The sequence below is a fragment of the Schistocerca serialis genome, chromosome 1, assembly GCF_023864345.2.
Source record: "Schistocerca serialis cubense isolate TAMUIC-IGC-003099 chromosome 1, iqSchSeri2.2, whole genome shotgun sequence".
NCBI lineage: Eukaryota > Metazoa > Arthropoda > Insecta > Orthoptera > Acrididae > Schistocerca > Schistocerca serialis.
The window spans coordinates 418619319-418638451 of NC_064638.1; the positions used below are offsets into that span (position 1 = coordinate 418619319).

Genomic DNA, 19133 nt, shown 5'->3' on the forward strand with positions numbered 1-19133 from the left:
ATGCTGCTCTTTTATTTGCTTGAAGCATGCTCTTGATGAGCTGGTGCACATCTGAGTCGTCGAGCGGCGAAATACTTAGACGCTGCGTTTATTACAAGCGCCGAGTTTCTTTGTCGTCAGTTCACAATTCGAACAACTCCTAGTGTATGTGTGTAGCAGCTGAGATGAATATCCGTCTGCTGGTGTCCCACATACTGCGTTTGTGCTCGACTGGTGGGAGTGCGCAGCATCCGACGGCTGGGCTGTGACCTTCGGACCCTTCACTTTCACTTTCACACGGCCAGGAAACCCGCCGGGCAGCCAGTTGAGGTCTCACTTTCTCTTTCTGGCTACTCGTCATCCCGAAGGCCGTTTACTGGAGGTGAGGAGTTCAAGTGGAAAATACAATTCGGCAGACACTATATTTTTGTATAAAAATGTATTTCAAATTATAAAAACGCAGTACATATTTTTTAAATGACGATGAACTCTTCGCCGAGATGTGCATTTTGAAACAGAGAATTGTGCTTATGAACTAGCTTCTGCTAAAAATTTCCCCGGTGATTTTGTATTCAGATGCTTGTAAAATACTGGAAGACTGACAAATTATGTTTTTCTTTGAATTTCTACAGACATTGTTTCAGTCGTATTTGTCGCCTGTGTACGGATTTTGAAAGGGGATACCTGGAGATATGACAAAGGGGAGTGAGTCCTGTAAATCAGCAGTGAGATTCATTTTAGGGTAAATGAAATCGTGGTGTATGGTTGAAGAGTAGTTCTCGATTCTAAGGAGATTCACACAACGTCTTCGTGTCCACTCACAGCATACAATGTTTTTTGGTGAAAACGTGCAGGGTCCTTTATGCATTTTCTCTCGACAGTCTGGTGAGATACCGAAGTACTAATAAATAAAGAACAGTATGTTCTCTGACGAAGAAGCTTATTGCTTGCCAATTTGATCGACCTGCGCCTGCAAGTTATTGACTACCTCTGGGGGCACGTGTGCTCCCAGGATCTCGAAGAGGTTGATGCGCTGATCGCCGGGGATGTGCTCGTAGGCTGCCAGCTCGATACCTTCTTGTACTTTCTGTATAGTGGCGTCCTTGGGGATGAGGTAGGTGTCCTGTGCCTGGCGGATGGCCTCGTTGGTAAATACGGAGCCTTCCCTGCCCTGCGCACTCGACCCGTCGGGGGCCCCCTGCAGCTGCTGCTGTTGCTGGGGCTGCTGCTGCGGCTGTTGCTGCGGCGACGGCTGGCGGTACTGCTGCGGCGGGTGCTGCGGCGAGCCGCACGCGGCGGCGGCCAGCAGCAGCGCCAGAGCTAACGTCGCCTTCATCGTTCTGCAAATAACAACACGTTTCTATACGAACCAGTCGCATTACTGCGGCTTCTAAGATACTCGTACAACTAATGAACAGAGTCGGGTTGACGGAGGAGAGCCGTGCGGTTAAAGGCGCTGCAGTCTCGAACCGCAAGACCGCTACGGTCGCAGGTTCGAATCCTGCCTCGGGCATGGATGTTTGTGATGTCCTTAGGTTAGTTAGGTTTAACTAGTTCTAAGTTCTAGGGGACTAATGACCTCAGCAGTTGAGTCCCATAGTGCTCAGAGCCATTTGACGGAGGAGATAGAGAAGATCCAAAGAAGAGCGGCGCGTTTCGTCACAGGGTTATTTGGTAAGCGTGATAGCGTTACGGAGATGTTTAGCCAACTCCAGCGGCAGACTCTGCAAGAGAGCGGCTCTGCATCGCGGTGTAGCTTGCTGTCCAGGTTTCAGGAGGGTGCGTTTTTGGGTGCGGTATCGAATATATTGCTTCCCCCTACTTACACCTCCCGAGGAGAGCACGAGTGTAAAATTAGAGAGATTCGAGCGCGCACGGAGGCTTTCCGGCAGTCGCTCTTCCCGCGAACCATACGTGAACGGAACCGGAAAGGGAGGTAATGACAGTGGCACGGAAAGTGCTCTCCGCCACACACCGTCGGGTGGCTTGCGGAGTATAAATCTAGATGTAGATGTAGTGTACACTGAGGTGACAAAGGTCGTGGGGTAGCGATATGCACGTATACAGATGATGGTAGTATCGCGTACAGGAGGTATAAAGGGCAGTACATTGGCGGATTTGTCATTTGTTCCCAGACGATTCATGTGAAAAGGTTTCCGACATGATTATGGGGCCGGCCGGGGTGCCCGAGCGGTTCTAGGTGCTACAGTCTGGAACCGCGCGATCGCTACGGTCGCAGGTTCGAATCCTGCCTCGGGCATGGATGTGTGTGATGTCCTTAGGTTACTTAGGTTTAAGTAGTTCTAAGTTCTAGGGGCTGATGACCTCAGAAGTTAAGTGCCATAGTGCTCAGAGCCATTTGAGCCAACCATGATTATGGCTGCACGACAGGAATTAACAGACTTTGAACGCGGAATGATAGTTTCAGCCAGACGCAGAGACCATTTCATTTCGAAAATCGTTAGGGAATTCAGTATTTCGTGGTTCACAGTGTCAAGAGTTTGCCGAGAATACCAAATTTCAGGCATTACCTCTCACCACAGACAACGCAGTGGCCGATGGTCTTCACTTAACGGCCGAGATCAGCGGGGTTTGCCCAGAGTTGTTACTGCTAACAGACAAGCAACACTCCGTGAAATAACCGCCGAACTTCATGTGCGACGTACTACGAACGTATCCGTTAGGACAGTGCGGCGAAATGTGACGTTAATGGACCATGTCACCGGGCGATCGATGCGAGTGCCTTTGCTAGCAGCACGACATCGCCTCTGGCGCCTTTCCTGAACTAGTGATCTTATCGGTTGGCCTCTAGACGACTGCAGAACCGTGGCCCGGTCAGAGGGTCCCGACTTCAGCTGGTTGAGTCCGAGTGTGGCGCAAACCCCACGTAGCCATGGATCCAAGTTGTTAAAGAGGCACTCTGCAAGCTGGCGGTGGCTCCATAATGGTGTAGACTATGATATTCTTCACGGGTTTGCAGCCGGATCATGTCGTCGTCCAGACGAAGACATGCTCCGGCTGCAAACTCGTGAAGAATATCAAAGTTATTAGGCCGGGAAAGTCTACGAAATCACATGGTGTAGACTATGTTTACATGGAATGGACTGGGCGCGCTGGTCCAACTGAATCTATCATTGACTGAAAATGATTATCTTCTGCTACTTGGGGACCATCCGCAGCCATTCATGAACTTCTTGATCGCAAGCAACGATGGAATTGTTTTGGATGACAATGCGCCAAGTCACTGGGCCACAACTGTTCGCGTTTTGTTTAAAGAGCATTCTGGACAGTTCGAGAGAATGATTTGGCCACCCATCGAAAATTTTGCAACATAATCGAGAAAGTTCGTGCACAAAATCCTGCACCGACAATACTTTCGCAATTATGGTCGGCATAGAGGCAGTATGGCTGAGCATTTTTGCAGGGAACTTCTGACGACTTTTTTTAGTCCATTCCATGCCGTGCTGCTGCACTGAGACGGGCAAAAGGAGATCTGACACGCTATTAAGAGGTATCCCAGGACTTTTGTCATTCCTGTGTACAACATGGGCAACAGCAGAACTCGCTGAATGTGCTGTCACACTATCACGCGTATGGCTCTTGGTGCTTAGGAAGCAGTTTAATAAAAACATAAGAGTACAGGCTTTGGCGATCATTGTCGGTAAAGTTAAGAGCTGGTGGGTTCTGGTACTGCATAATTTTTGCAAGAATCAACTGATACAGCTTTTTTGCTGGAGCCTTCTTCCGGGAACTCGCTGCGTATTAAATCGCACTGTCAAAGTTTCCGAACTTAAGAAAAGTATTCCCCGCGTTTAACGCCGTAACTGATATGTACTGGTATCTAAATCACAGAAATGCCATTGAATAGCCTATCATGAATATTTACCGTGATAAAAATGGGAAACGTTTTCTTAAATTTGCGAAATTTTAACAGTCGATCTTACAACGAGGACGTGCCTAGCGTGATCACCGATTTCGCCCAGATTTACTCTGGACGAACATATCGATTTTCAACATCTTAGTTTCATAATATAGCGGTCCACGCTTTGCTCACTGATCGGTCTAGTTTCCACGTGACATAGTTTGAACTCCACCTTTGCAAAGATATGCTGGCAAACTTCCGCATTGCTGAGTCTCGTTATTATGTCCACCTCCTCATATGTCACATGTTGAGCACTTCCAGAGTAGGTCTACAAGGGTACTGACAGGTTAAATACATTTTGTCATCTTATATCATGCGAGAGTAAGGATTTATCTTAACTGTAAATTGAGATAATCACCGAGACTTATGCAAATGTGCTCACTATTTCTAAAGAAATTGGGAAGCACCTTAACTGTTTTCACGCCTCTGTGATGAAAGCATATCGCGGGTTGACTAATCGAAGAAAATCCCTATTGATGGCAGAGGCGAATGTCAACAAAAATGCATGCGTGGGAGAGCTCAACGTCCGAGTTAGGCGCACCCAGATTGGTTTCTGCTAAAACGTATGACGGTGTATTGCTCTGGAGTAGTAATAAAGTCTTTATTCGTCATCAAAAATCACATTCAGTCATGAGTACACAGTGAGAAGGCAGCCATTGGATCTTTAGATGCCATTCCACGTTTCACCTGAAACTATTGAAAACGTTGGAAGAAGTCAATAATCAATACACTAGACTCGTTTCTGAAAGAAGCGGAGTATTCGGGTTTAGCTTTGCCGTGGTTCCCCTAAAACATTTCAGGGAAATTGTGGGATAGTTTTCACAGCCGACGCCACCTTCCTCGCAACCGGATTAGCGCCCCATCAAATGACCTCGACACGCCAAACCGCCACTTTTCTTCCTCCTCTCCTTTCTACTTGTTGTTGTTGTTTCTGTTGTTGATGATGTTTTTATTCTCCTTCTGGTACTGCTACTTCCAATTAGAAATCTAAATCTGGTTTTAAAAACCGGGATTTGAAATCCCCTCCACTTCTTTCGCCTGTGACGGGGGAGTAAAGCCAAATTACCTTCTGGTGCTTGTTCTCTAAGAACTCAGTGTGAAGTGAGTGCACAAACATGCAAAGAAATACAGGTCTCAATTGCTGATTCTCGCTAGTCTACACTGATGGGAGCAACTTTCGTCGGAGTCGTTTTGACCACAAGAGAAGAAGATGTGAAGGCGTATAGTTCCTGAAGACTGTACTGCACTCTTAACAAGGCTTGAATCTACTGCCTCTCCGCATTGTGTCTTGTAGTGCAGGCCTGTGGTGTTCCTGATGATAATTCACTAGTCGGATGGAAATAGTAAGGTCGTGAGCTCCTTGGTGATATTCAAGGGAAATACGTTTTCTCTTCCTCTTATTAACAGCGTAAAAACAGCAGTGTTTGCATTCAACATGGGCATCCACACTAAATAAATATACCTGAAGGAAAACTCATATTTCGTAAAGGTAGACTGCTAATACGACGAAGGAAGAAATCCTTCCCATTGTGGCGATCAAACGATCGCTCTCAGCCAGCAATGTTCATTTAAACGCGTACATTGCGGGGTTGTACTGTCACTAGTAGCTTCAACTGGTCTTGCGGAAAACATTCGTCCCTTGTTAGGTTAAGGGTACACATTAGCTCTCCAGCAAAACGCGCGAAAAGGATTATAAGCTCTGTTGACACTTTGTTAGTAATAGTTGCACTGTGCTGATGCTGACAAGGATGTACCTCTTATACCTGAGAAACAATACGAGTTGCACAAAAGTCATTATTCAACTTGTAATTTTTGTTCACAAGGGTTTTTTCTAAAACTTCAGTGAAGAAAAGATCTTAAAAGATTTGAATTATTATAGACGCCCACCGTATTCGACTTTGCTGACCTCTTGTCATGAGGTGGCGTTAACTGAGATAACAATTGCGTAGTTCGGTAGCCTAACATACCGTGCCGTGAAAGCTCACATGCTGTCATAACATGCTCGTAGTTTTATCGCCTACATTAGTCTGAAAAATGCAAGAGACGTGGCGCTGAATAGTTGTAGATCATCAAACTGTGCGCGAGTGTCCTGAGTTAAATCCAAAACATCTCTACAGTTATTACTATTATTATTACTATTATCACTATTAGTGGAAGCCGCAGCGGCGGTATTGGAAGTGCTGCCAGTATTAACTGTATTAATTCATAGTCGGCATTATTTACTTACATTATTACTAAGGACTCCCAAATAATTTTAACACTATTTGTCATATCAAAATTGTTATTTATTAGATACATAATAAGATACTGAGTGTGTGAAACCCCGGTCCGATGTAAGAGATGGCTCGATGCAACTGAGCGGTTCAGTTTAAATAAATAAATACTTTATAAAAATCCTTTCAATGTATTGCATACTACTGAAATGTGCAAATACTGACTTTTTCTCACCGTGGAATGTTTGGAAGACGCATGTTTCATTATGTACCATAGACGGTTATTTGTTGACAATGAAAGAAATTTATTACTCAGTCGACCATGATTAAAGACTTTGTTATTGCAGAAATGTGGTGATAATCAATGAAACAAGCGTCAGGACCTGGCCATCTCTTACCGGCTGGTTGCGTGCTGCTTCGCAGAACTCAGCTGCAGTGAAAGTAGCGCTGCAGGGAGTGGGCAGTATAATTACCGTTGCATAATCACTTCCAGATGCACCGCCCATTCTGTCTCAGGTTTTTACTTCCTGCTGAACATGTGCATTGCAACACAAACACGCACGCCAGTCGAATGAAAGCCCGTAGTAGCAGAGGAACGTTATCGTCAGCGACAATAATTTCAACGGCCGATACGATAGCAATAGAAGTTTTCTGGTTAAATTGTCTTTTAGTGAGTTTTCAAAAATGTCCATTCTTTGTCACTGTGTTTTCTCTTAAATATGAGACTCAAGTCCGTCATCCGCTGAAGTTCGCTCCCGAATATTAACCTGGGTGAAACAGTCGTTGTGCGACCACGAAAGAGATGAGGGATGAATCGGAAAAGGCAAGGATACGTAGTGGGGATATGAATGGTAATGCCGGTAATACTAGTGTCACCTCGCTTGCGACATGCCTAAAATGAGAAAACTCTTCATTTATTTACACATACGCCAATGTTTTTAAGGTTTTGAATGTTGCGAGATATAGATTACTAATGGAGCTTTTTTTCTTTCGTAAGTTGAAGGTTCTTATAGTAATGACGTCATCTATCATTAAATAACGGAGCCATTACACTGATCAACGAGAAATTATAAGCACCTACCTAATAGACGGTATGTCCACCTTTCGCACGGATAACAGCGTCGTGGCATGGAAGCAATGAGGCCTTGGTAGGTCGCTGGCGGGAGTTGGCACCACATCTACACGCACAAGCCACCTTATTTCCACAAACTCCGGCGAGTGGGCCGATGAACGCTGACGCCACGCTGAATCACATCCCAGATGTGTTCGATCTGGTTCAGATCTGGCGAGTTGTGGGGACAGCAGACCAACTGGAATTTGTCACTGTGTTCCTCTAACCACTCCATCACACTCCTTGCCTTGTGACGTGGCGCATTATCTTGTTGAAAAATGCCACTGCTGTCGGGAAACATGATCGTCATTAGGGGGCGTAAGTTGCCCGCAACCAGTATACTATACTCCCTGGCCGTCGTGGTGCCTTGCACGAACTCCACCGCACCCATGGATGCTTAATGCAGCCGCCACCTGCTTGTCTCCGCTCCGCAGTACAGGTATCAAGGAGCTGTTCTCCCGGAAGACGACGGATTCACTCCCTCCCATCGGCATGATGAAGAAGGTATCGGTATTCATCAGACCATGCAACGCTCTGCCACTGCGCCATCGTCTAATGCCGATGGTCAAGTGCCCATTTCAGTCTGCCAATTTCAGTCGTAGTTGCCGATGTAGTGGTGTTAACAGTGGCAAATGCGTGAGTCGTCGGCTGCGGAGGCCCATCGTTAGGAGTGTTCGGTGCACTGTACGTTCAGACACACTGGTCTGCCCAGCCTACGACGTCGAACATCTGTAATGAGGGGTGGCCGCCCAACCACACGACTTGGCACACACAATGAGGTCACTTTAAAACCTACACTCATGCCTGAGACTGGCGTGAACCGTGTCTAATCCGCCTTCACAAGTCAGCATTCTAAGTGCGAAGTTCTTGGTCTTACCAAGCCGTACGCTGTATGTCTGTGCGACGTTTGGCGGTTCGCCCCTGCAAACGCAACAGCATATGGCTACGATCTGGCATTGTTTTAGAACTTTATTGATTGCGTGGTCTGTCATCTCCGATTACAGACAGTAGGCTAAGTGAGAGAGAATAATTTTGCAGTGACTCCGATTGTAATTCCATAAATTCTGTCGAATCAGAGACACTTTTCTATGAAATAAATAAACTAGGAAACTTCAGATGTCCCTGTGTATGGATTATGTTGGCGGTACGCCCAAGTAAAATACAGTACCCAGTGACAATGATGTTCAATGTAACATTAAGGTCTGACATAACAGTGAGCTCAAACAACATCTGTTGTAAGCTTTTCCTGAACATACACCTAATCTTTTAATTCCACTTCGGGTGCTGGTTGATACTACTACTGTTAGGATTCAGCAATGCACACCGAGCCAATGCGCGGAAAGACACCGAGAAGATATTAATGACGATTCAGTTAGTGGTAAACATAGAATTTTTCAATCTGTTAGTACTACACTCCTGGAAAAGAGATTATGAAAGCAAAATCAATTACATATCTTTATGAATTATGGGCTGCCTGGACCACTCGCCTATATGGTGTTTCAACAGAGTTGTAAAATTGCCGTAGGCTGCCAAAAGTGTGCGTAGACTGCGGTAGTTTTCCTAGTGCCTATGGTCAGTTAAGATCAGAAACCGCCTTACCTGTTCGTTAGGTGTGTTGCACATCCGATGTGACGTTACCTAATTTTGATCCTTTTGTGTGCGTATGCGGTCAGTGTCTTGCTACATTTCCCCAGGAGCCGGAAACGGTGAACCGTCTAGTAACTAAGAGAGGATATATGAAGAGCTGCGTAATCTACAGAACAGTTTTGTTCTGCGTAGTTATCCTCCTGTATGTAACGTAAAAATAAACATTATGTATAGCAGAATTTGTATTTAATTCAGGTTTTATTCGAAAATTATGGATTTGTGACGTCAAACAGTGGGATGTAGTAAAAGTAAGAAAAAATACAGATTTATCATATATCATTAGAAAATGCAATTTTCTCGGAAAAAGATACAAAATTAAAAACCGCGAAACAAAAATATATCGAAAATAGCTTCAATGCTTTGTCGAGCTTATGTGAAACATACTTCCAGTATTCATGAACAACTCTCGCACTTATCAAAGGCCGGCCGGAGTGGCCGAGCGGTTCTAGGCGCTACAGTCCGGAGTCGCGCGACCGCTACGGTCGCAGGTCCGAATCCTGCCTCGGGCATGGATGTGTGTGATGTTCTTAGGTTAGACAGGTTTAAGTAGTTCTAAGTTCTAGGGGACTGATGACTATAGCAGTTAAGTCCCATAGTGCTCAGAGCCATTTGAACCATTTTGAACTTCTAAAAATACAGGAAACTCTTGCCTTTGATCATGATGATGAACGTTCAGTTGAGTACAAAAAACAACAATAATTTTATAGGTTTTTATATTTGTGCAGATGAACTGTAGTTGCATCAAAGGTAATTGCTTTGATTACATAAAAGTACAGAATTTACGCGACAAACTAATTTTTAGTACTTATATAATGCAATTTATATTTTATGAGGATGTAGAATACACAGTGGGCTAGCACTGACCGATGTGCAGTTCTAATCATGTGCAAAGCAAACAAATAAACAAATGAGCGAAGGAAGAACAAAGAGAAGTCGTAGGCGCGCAGTTTCTTTCTCACGCTTTCATTTATACGTATTTCCTTACCAATGCTGTCAATACTACCGGCATTCCTATCATTTACTACGTCATTTACGTATTGAAGCAGTATGACCGAACTATACTTTTGGTAGAGTGTAACTCTATGTTTGAGCTATACCAGCGGTGAAGAAAGGGATTATTTCTGTTCGCTCAATACTGATTTCTCTCTCTCTCTCTCTCTCTCTCTCTCGCTACACAGTACCGCGGGTAATCAATAGAAGATACTGTTCGTCGACTCATAGCATCTGAAACCTGGCACTTTGAAATCTCATGTAACGGTATTTGGATATATTTGAAAATATTGTCATTGCTGTGTCCTGTGCTCAATCATTATTCGTTTTCTAGGAAACTATAGTAATCAAACCATAAAGAGAAAAAAGAATATGTGGTCAGATATAGTGACTTCAATAAAAAGATAATATAACCTGGAAGAAAGAAGAGGGAAAAGAAAGGGGGAAGAAAAGTCCATGTTGAGCATGTGTCGACCTTCTTTTAGTCAAATATTCTCTAAGAGGCTGTTGACTCAATTTAATCGTTTATAGATTTCTTTCGTATTTCGAAACAACATAATTAACATATAATTTAATGAAGAAGAGTGACATTCTCAGGAAAGGTTGCAAGTTAGTCAAGAATTGTCATTGCAGATTTGATCAAAAAGATTAAATCACTTCATAAGACTTTCAGTTGACCGATAGCGTAGAGGCCTTTGTTTCTCTTACTCATCTAATGATAAGATTCGTTGATCGCATCACTATCCCCGGTGAAAGTGCAGAAAACTTATAGGACCGGGGATTGGAATGAACAGTTTGATGTGTACAGGATATGGATTGAAGCTAAACCGAAGAGAGGCGAAAGCAATGAAGAGTATCAGAAATAAAATTAACGATAAATGTAACATCGAAATTGATGACGACGAAGTAGATGGAGTGAAAAAATTCTGCTACCCAGGAAGCACACACTGACGCATTATATTATGTGCTGACTCGGCGACCAGCTATGCTGTAGCGCTTGGGCTAGCCTCTATGTGTGCTACCATAATGGTTCAAGTTTCACTTCCATAAATGTAGGTCTCATACATAATACATTGTTATATGTTTGAGTGAAAGTAATGGGAGGGCAGCGAATCGTTTCTTTTTATACCCTTACAATCCAAATAGGTAATCACAGAAACTTAAGGCTGCATGCAGGTGATAACTGCATAGTCACATATTACGAAAATATATCAAGAACCTCTGAAACAACATTTTAGTAAGTACCTACCAGATATTGTACTTTTGGCGAAACAAACTGACCTACTATGGAGGATTGATGGGGTTTAAATTATTTAATCGTCATAGAAAAAGAGGAAGTTGACGAACTGGCTTTGTATTGGAGAACAACGAGGTGCAAGGTACCATCCATCAATCCTGATTTCTGATTTTCTTAAATCATTTCATGTGAAAGTCGTGATCATTCCTTCAAGAAACCCACAGGCAATTCCTGCCAAATATACTATCTTGATGTTGAAAGGGGATAAACTTCTGCCTTCCTTCGTCTTCCTTTCCAGACGACGCAACGAGCGAAGTAGTGGAGCAATTAAGCCACTGAACTCGCATTCGAGGGAAGCGGGGTTCCAGTTTCTGTCCACGAGTCATGCTGTAGATTTTTCGTGGGTTACCTTAATCGTTTAAGAAGAATACCGAGACGATTCCTTTCTAAAAAAAACCGTAGAGTTCATTACACCTTGTTGACCAACCCAAACTTCCGCTCGTCGTCGACGGAACGTAAAACTATAACTATTATCCCGTTTGTCCATTACTTTCCAGCAGTGCTTAGACGTGTGTCGTTTACAGTAATGCTATGATTCTTTTTTTTTGGGGGGGGGGGGGGTGGAGATGGGGGCTCCGGATTACTTACTTTAGCTTTGGCTATTGCCCCTGTGAGGAAACGAAAGTACGCCAGACGACGAACGTGCTTCTCAATTGAGACATTATACGAGGATTACCGCAATAAAACGCTTTCGTCCAGCAGTTTTCATACTACGCGTCAAACTGTAGTTAATGTCTAATAAAAGGGAGTATTTCGCCTCATTGCTTCTTGATATTTCACATTAAATGAAAGAAAAGCGAAGAGTTCTTCTGCGGACACATGTGCAGATTTGAACACATTCATCTGTAACGAAGGGAAGTCCGAAGAATCAAATTAAACTTGCGGCTGGAAACTTATAATATTGCCTCCTCTTTTTCATCCCTAATAGGCGTACGTATCCTCGAAAGCCCACATGGTTTCTTTACATCATTTTAGATATACGGAATACTCTGTTGAACCACGTCCATACCGAGCTGGTAGACATCCACTAGGCTGATCCCCAATTACTTTTGTATCGAATGCTTTCTTCAATAATGAGTATTGTGGTCAGCGCATGTACTTCGTTTTTATCATCCCTGCGCGGGTACCAGGATTTCCTAAATGCTTCTCTGAATGCTGGCAACTGCAATCTCATACTACATTCAATTAAATTTATTTGGCATCAATTTTTTCTGAACCTATCTTTGCAAACAAATTGTGCGAAAAAAGATTCAGGCACACATTTCTGTGTAAAAATGTGAATAGTGCACGTGAAGTTTCATTGACATTTATTAATCGAAATACAAGCTTGACTGAGGGTGCTGTTTTCTCAAACAGTACGAATCTACTCCAGATTGTATCCATTGACAGCTGATTCGCTTGCTCATTTTGGTTGGGTGAGTCTACTTTTCCTGTAAGTTACCTAGACTGTTCTAGTATTATTCCACACATCATACTGTAAAGGAATACAGTTGCCAACACTGCTCACAGTCTGGCCGGACTGTAGACAGTGCGCATGTATAACAGTCGCTCACAACAGCTGATGAAGACAGCTTCATCAGTCAGTGAAATATTGTGCAAGACAGTAGTATTTTCAGTCCAGGGACAAGCGCGGAAAAGCGTCATTTGCCATCAGATAGGGAAACATCTTGTCCTCGCCGTCGTTTTCAGTTCTAAGACCGGTTTGATGCAGCTCTGCCCGCTAGTCTATTCTGTGCGAACCTCTTACCACCCCCTCAGTATTGCAACCTACATCCATTTAAACCTACCTACTGAAGTTATTTTTACCACAGTTCAATTCATAACCACTCAGGAGTAATCCGATTTACCATATAATCGTCGGCATTCTTCTGTAGCACCACGTTTCAAAAGGTCCTATTCTTCTCTTATTGGAATTGTTTATCGTCCACGTTTCACTTCTTTGTATGGCTATACTCCAGGCAAATATCTTCGGAAACGGCTTTCGGACATTTAAATTTGTATTTGATGTTAACTTATTCTTCTTTACCAGATTCGCTTTTCTTCTTACAGCCACTTTGTAATTAATACCGCTTCAACGTCAGCTGTCGTAATTTATTATGCTGCCCAAATAACCTTACTCATCTACTACCTTTAGTGTCTCATTTCCTTACCTAGTCCTTTCCGCATCCCTCAATTTCGCTCGATTACACTGCATTACCCTTGTTTTAGTTTCGTTAACCCCAGAATAAAAGGGGTAAAGTGTTACATTGTTACTAAACCATCGTAAATTTTACTACTGCGTATTTTATTCAAAGGAAGTAATAATTTGTGCTAGTTAATTACAATGCTAAGGTCGCCAGTCGCAGGTCACATACAAAATAAGTATAAAATGTCTTGTTTTAGAGCCTATACTGACAAACCAGATTGGAGGGAACTGCGAATTGATACCAAGTGCAGTCGTAAATTTTACGACGCTTTAGTAATCTAAACTTGATATTCATTTTATAGTCTCTGTTCAAGAAACATTACACATATGAAATCATAAATTCGCAGCTGTCTGGAAGACTTGTACGGCAGAAATTTTTTGAACTGATTTAGGACATTCGTCTTCAACAACAAGAATACAACTAAGTCACAGGTGGATCAAATCTGTATTATACGTACAAACGACCTTATCAATAACTCATACAGTATCGAAGCTACAGGTGACAACTACTGCGATGAAACATTTGAAAAGTTGATTGAACTAGTCATATTATTACTATAATTGCAGTTTTAAATGTATAACTTACTTATATACAAACAAACATTGAACTGTAACACCAGTTGATGCGAAACATCTACCAAGACAAAATGGAAATGTTTTTCCATCCTTATCGCCTCGCCGTGTAAAGGACTGAATCTGCAGTAGCACTGAGAGTGACAGCTCCCACTGTGATACGCTAGTTAGACGCAGAGAGTGGGCGCGGCCGCCGTCCGGCAAGCTCACCTGCTTGGTGTCTGCGCCGACGGAGCAGCCAGAGGCGCGGCGAGTGAGGGAGTACTCGAGCTGAGTGCGCGGGCGCGCCGGCCGCGGCTCTTATAAAGCACGGCGCCGCTGACCCCGATCCCGGGAAAAAGCGCCTCTCCGGCTGCCGGCTGCCGGCTGCCGGCTGGCGCTTCACTTTCTCTCCCGCCGCCCGCCGTGGCCCGCGACACCCCTTGCTGGCTGCACCACCGCTCCTCCGGACCTCGCGACCGACTACACCGTCTCTTCAGCCACATACAAATCACGCCGCGGCTGCGACTACGTCGCTTGTTCCCTTTCACGTCTGCACTGCCTCCACTTCGAACGGCGGGCTATAAAGTCGGTTGCTTCCGCAATTCGCTAGAGCGTCTCGAATAGGAATCACGGTTATCTGCTGCAGTTGATGAAGAGGAAGTGGTGGGGCTTTCGAAAGAAGTCTTTAAGTTTGTAAGATGCTTCTCTTAGCGGATTACATGACTTACTCTGACGGAAATAGGAAGTGTTACACAATTAATACCTTGACCGCACGCAGTCAAATAGGTACTCCAGTATTTGAGCTACGTTGATTAAAATTTCGTCCTTATGCTAATATGTTTTCAGTACAGAAAAAAACCGCTTTTACAGATGAAGAATGGGGTATGCACATGATGGTTATAGGGTGTGTCTAACGTTTCTGGAACTTTTTAAGTGGGGGATCAGAGCATAGCAAGCCCAGAGGATGTGCACGAACTGCCTATCGCTATCTACAGGACCCTGTGAAAGGTCGAGTCATTGGCGTGGGGGACATGAGAGCATCAAACCAACAGTCCACACAGACAGTTAGCTGTACTGCAATGACTGTAGAATGATTGGTGACGATATTCATCAAGAATAACACCTTGGCGAGAAGAGTAGACGCAGGTCCTCCCAGAACGACTACACCATGAAAAAAATCGCAGGGTGTTTCAATTGGCTGCGAAAAATACACAGATGATAATAGCTGGAATCCAGGCAGACGCTACAAGGAGAGTCTCATCAAGAATGGTAAAGAACAGATAATTGGAAATCTGTAGTCTCGATGCGTCATTTACTGCAGAATCCTGGCACAGTTAGAGCGAACTGGGAAATTGAGTGATTCTACGGTGAAGAGAGATGAGTCTCTTTTCTCTTTTTGGTGGTCAGAATAATTCCCACGTGTCCGCAGACCATCTAATGGACGGGAAGTAGCGATTCTCGAGACCTATACCTCTCCAACTCTTGGAATCGGTGTGGGAAGCTATTGGATACGACAACAGGATTGGTTTGGCGATTGTTAAAGGAATTCTCTGTAATAGTGTCAGTAACAATAAACCATGTTGTCAGACTCTTCATGATCATGATACCAGCGGTTCACACCACAAATGAGAAAAGTATGGGTCCTTAACAGGCCTGTCTGATCCCTTACGTGTCAACCATAGAACATGTCTGGGAAGCGACAGGAAGACGTAATCTCTCATACCAGCCTCCAGTGAGCAATCTTCATGAAGTGAATAGGATGTGTTCCAGGCAAAGCCAGAAATTCCTCGAGATAATATTTGGAGGCTGTTTGCCTCCATGGCACCAACGAACACAAGGCTGTATTCGTACCCATGGGGATGATGATGGGTATCAGTTCCATAATAAATAAAAGTTTAATCTTTTCATACCGTTAAGTGACGAATATCTCCTCAAATCTCCTTGATGGAATAACACTTTCCATTTCTGTCAGTGTATTTAACGTCGTCCCAAAGGTAAGTAAGAGATGACGACGAATAATTACGGTCAATTAAAACATTTGAAATGCACTAAACAATAGTTACCTTACTTCTCCATGTCTAGAGCTGTCAAAGGTGATGTAACCTCGCATTGGTTAAGACACTGCATTACGAAGTGGAGAATTCGATTGTCCCTGCGGCTGGCACAGATAATGTGCTCAATCAAATCCAGGATAATTCCAAACATGCCGGCGGCAAGTGCGTTCAGCACAATTTGCGACTTCGATCTCCCCCACCACTGCCATCCATGAACAAACAAAAGGAGATGTCAGGTTTGATGTTTTCTTCTGAACTATAGAAACTATGTGTCGCTATGCGCCAGCAGACTGCACATACTACAATTATAATTATTTTTAATGTGATTGTTATGCACATGCATTACCAAACCCAGAAATTCTTGGACGGACTTGGATTATGCACATACATTACTGGAGCCAGAAATGCCTGGATAGACTAGGACAGTTCAATGTAATGAAACTAAGATTTATTTAGTGTGCTGTGAAGTAACGGCCAATATAAACACTTACTAGGTGTAGCACGCGAGTCAGTTATCATTCAGCGTATATTTTAGGCGACTGAAGACAACCAAGCCTGCTTATTGTTTCCCTATGTGTAACACAGGTACTACTGGAAAAGTGTGCCACGTTGTTGCAAACTTCATTACCTAGCTGTCTTTAAATATCACTCCTAATTTTTTTTATGAATCGTTATCCTATGACCACTTCCAAACTGAAACCTACTCCACAGACGCATATAACGAAACTCCATTTTTTCCATTATTCGAGGAGGAGCATCAACAAATAAACAGTAGCAGTGGTAGTACCCCTGGACTAAGATGGACTGACCAATTTCCGGAAGTAAGTGATGGGACTGACCGATTTCGGATGAGGAAGATTCAAATCTCCACCTGCTCATCATGGTTTAGATTTCCCATGCCTGCTTCTACACGCTATGGATGCTTCTTTTCCACATCCTTTTCCATCTGATCTAGTGTACAGTCTACAATAATCTCGAGACCGACTAGACTTCGGACCGCTAACTTCTCTTCCTTCTTTTCTTCACTTGTGAAGTGATAACATCATTTGACTATGATTACATCTCGCCACTGTCAAGGTCATTCAGTGAAAACTATAAATGATTCCACTGAAGTTGTATGTTATTTGAATCAGATGCAGTATCCAGCACTGTTAGCCAGTTCAACTTATCATTTTCAAGTGTACGCAATGCAAGTAATATAATGACGGACAAATATGAGTGTATGAACGAGAAGAAATACCTACAGAGGAAGTCACACCCCTAATGCTTACAGCCGTGAGTAACCCAAAAGAGAAACAACAAAGCAACACAGTAAAAACTTAGTATTTACATGTCTATATGATGAAATGTATGCTGTTTGCGTATTCTGCCAGAAGTGCAGTTATGTTGCTAAATACAGCTGAAAATCACCATTAGATTGAGGTTGGCCATTAAAGGTGAATAAAGCATCTTATATGGAAGTGAAGGTGAATTTCGTTGGTGAAAGGTTCTCCGGTAAAGCCGAGTCGTGAGAGAAAATAGCAGTGTTGCTATCGAAGTGACTGTCTGGTAATGACGTAGAATCTTCCAGTGGTACCCGTGCGAATAGAGACGTGACATTGAAGCTCTCTAGGAGGTCACCTTTGTCCAGACGTATCTCCTGAAGCACTTTCACAAACTCGGTCGAGTACTTGATGTGGTGAGTACACTGACCCACGAGAGATTTTAGTAGCTCTGCATGGTGTTTAAAAAATGTTCAAATGTGTGTGAAATCTTATGGGACTTAACTGCTAAGGTCATCAGTCCCTAAGTTTACACACTACTTAACCTGAATTATCCTAAGGACAAACACACATCCATGCCCGAGGGAGGAGTCGAACCTCCGCCGGGACCAGCCGCACAGTCCATGACTACAGCACCTTAGACCGCTCGGCTGATTCCGCGCGGCCATGGTGTTTAGCTATGCCGTGAGTTGGCTTATAACCCGAGAAAATTTCATCAATAAAGCATATTATTTAAATAATATAAAGCTTACGTGGATCTTTGACTTCTTTTATCCACATTACTCACTGTGTGCCCTTGAATAAGGACACAAATTTGCTCTTGTCGGTAGAAGTAAGACGATGGACCGGCTACCCCTCTATTCTCCGTACGGAACATATATGGTAAGACAGTCATGATGTTTGTATCGTATTTAAGAGGAGCGGTTTCTCCCGATCTTAATCAGCGCCTAGTCATTCAAAATCTCGATTTGATTTGGTTGTAAAACGCTATAGCGGAGAAATATACTTCCTTCAAGCAGCAAGTGTTGCAGGTCGAAAAATAATGTTCGAATAGGAAGCTGGAAGTCCTCCTATCACTACAAGCTTCGAAAAACGTACACCGGTTCAATAAGAGGCTATGTATTCGGTCTACCAATCTCTCTCCGCCAACCATTCAGAACGTTTTCCTAGTTTTTGCTGTGCTTTAGCAAGAAACTGTCCCCGATAATACATTATGTTGATAAAAACCAGAAATATTTTACACTTAGTGATGACTCACCCATTAATTGGAAATAAATTGTATAATAATATCGTAGGAATAGACTAAGCATTTCGCCTTTTCCATATTGTCTGCACCTCCTCCCCTTCCTCTTCAGCACCTACCCATCCGCCTCTCTCTCTCTTCCCCCCCCCCCCTCTCTCTCTCTCTCTCTCTCTCTCTCCCCCTCTCTCTCTCTCTCTTCCTCTCCGCTTTTTTGTTGTAGTGTATTTGTAGAGGAAGAGATTGCCAACGAGTAATTTCTGTGTTTGTAACTTCGCTGCACACTTTTTATTGAACATAAATGCTAATGGAAAACGCTGAAGGTAATTTATTGCATTATACGAGTTCAGTGTAAACCCGCACATTCTTCGCCACGGTGCTTTTAATAATTGTCAACACAAAGGTCATCTGAAGGTATTGTCACTTCCTTCTTCAAATCTAACATCTACGCAATGGACAACGAAAGTGCAATGATTTTAATATCGTTTCTGACTTGTTACAAGATATGAGTAGCGGACTTTCTTATTTCACTTTTGGCATTTCCGGTCTGCTGCGGAAATTAGATCAGGGAGTCAAGCCCGACACTACTTTCCTTCCGTTCGTCAATGGAAAACGACGTTCAGTGCACCAGCAAGAGGAGATCTGCCTTTCTTAAAATATCGTGAATGAGGCTGTTCT

General features: G+C 43.4%; 1 protein-coding gene across 1 annotated transcript; it reads right to left on the reverse strand.

The window, feature by feature from the left end:
* Positions 1–445: 445 nt before the first annotated feature.
* On the reverse strand, positions 446–14402 carry LOC126476161 (uncharacterized). Its single transcript, XM_050103526.1, has 2 exons — positions 14128–14402; positions 446–1319 (listed from the first exon to the last, which is right to left on the reverse strand). Exons 1-2 carry the CDS (start codon positions 14400–14402, stop codon positions 920–922), a joined length of 675 nt encoding a protein of 224 aa, XP_049959483.1. The 3' UTR covers positions 446–919.
* Between the last annotated feature and the right edge of the window lie 4731 nt (positions 14403–19133).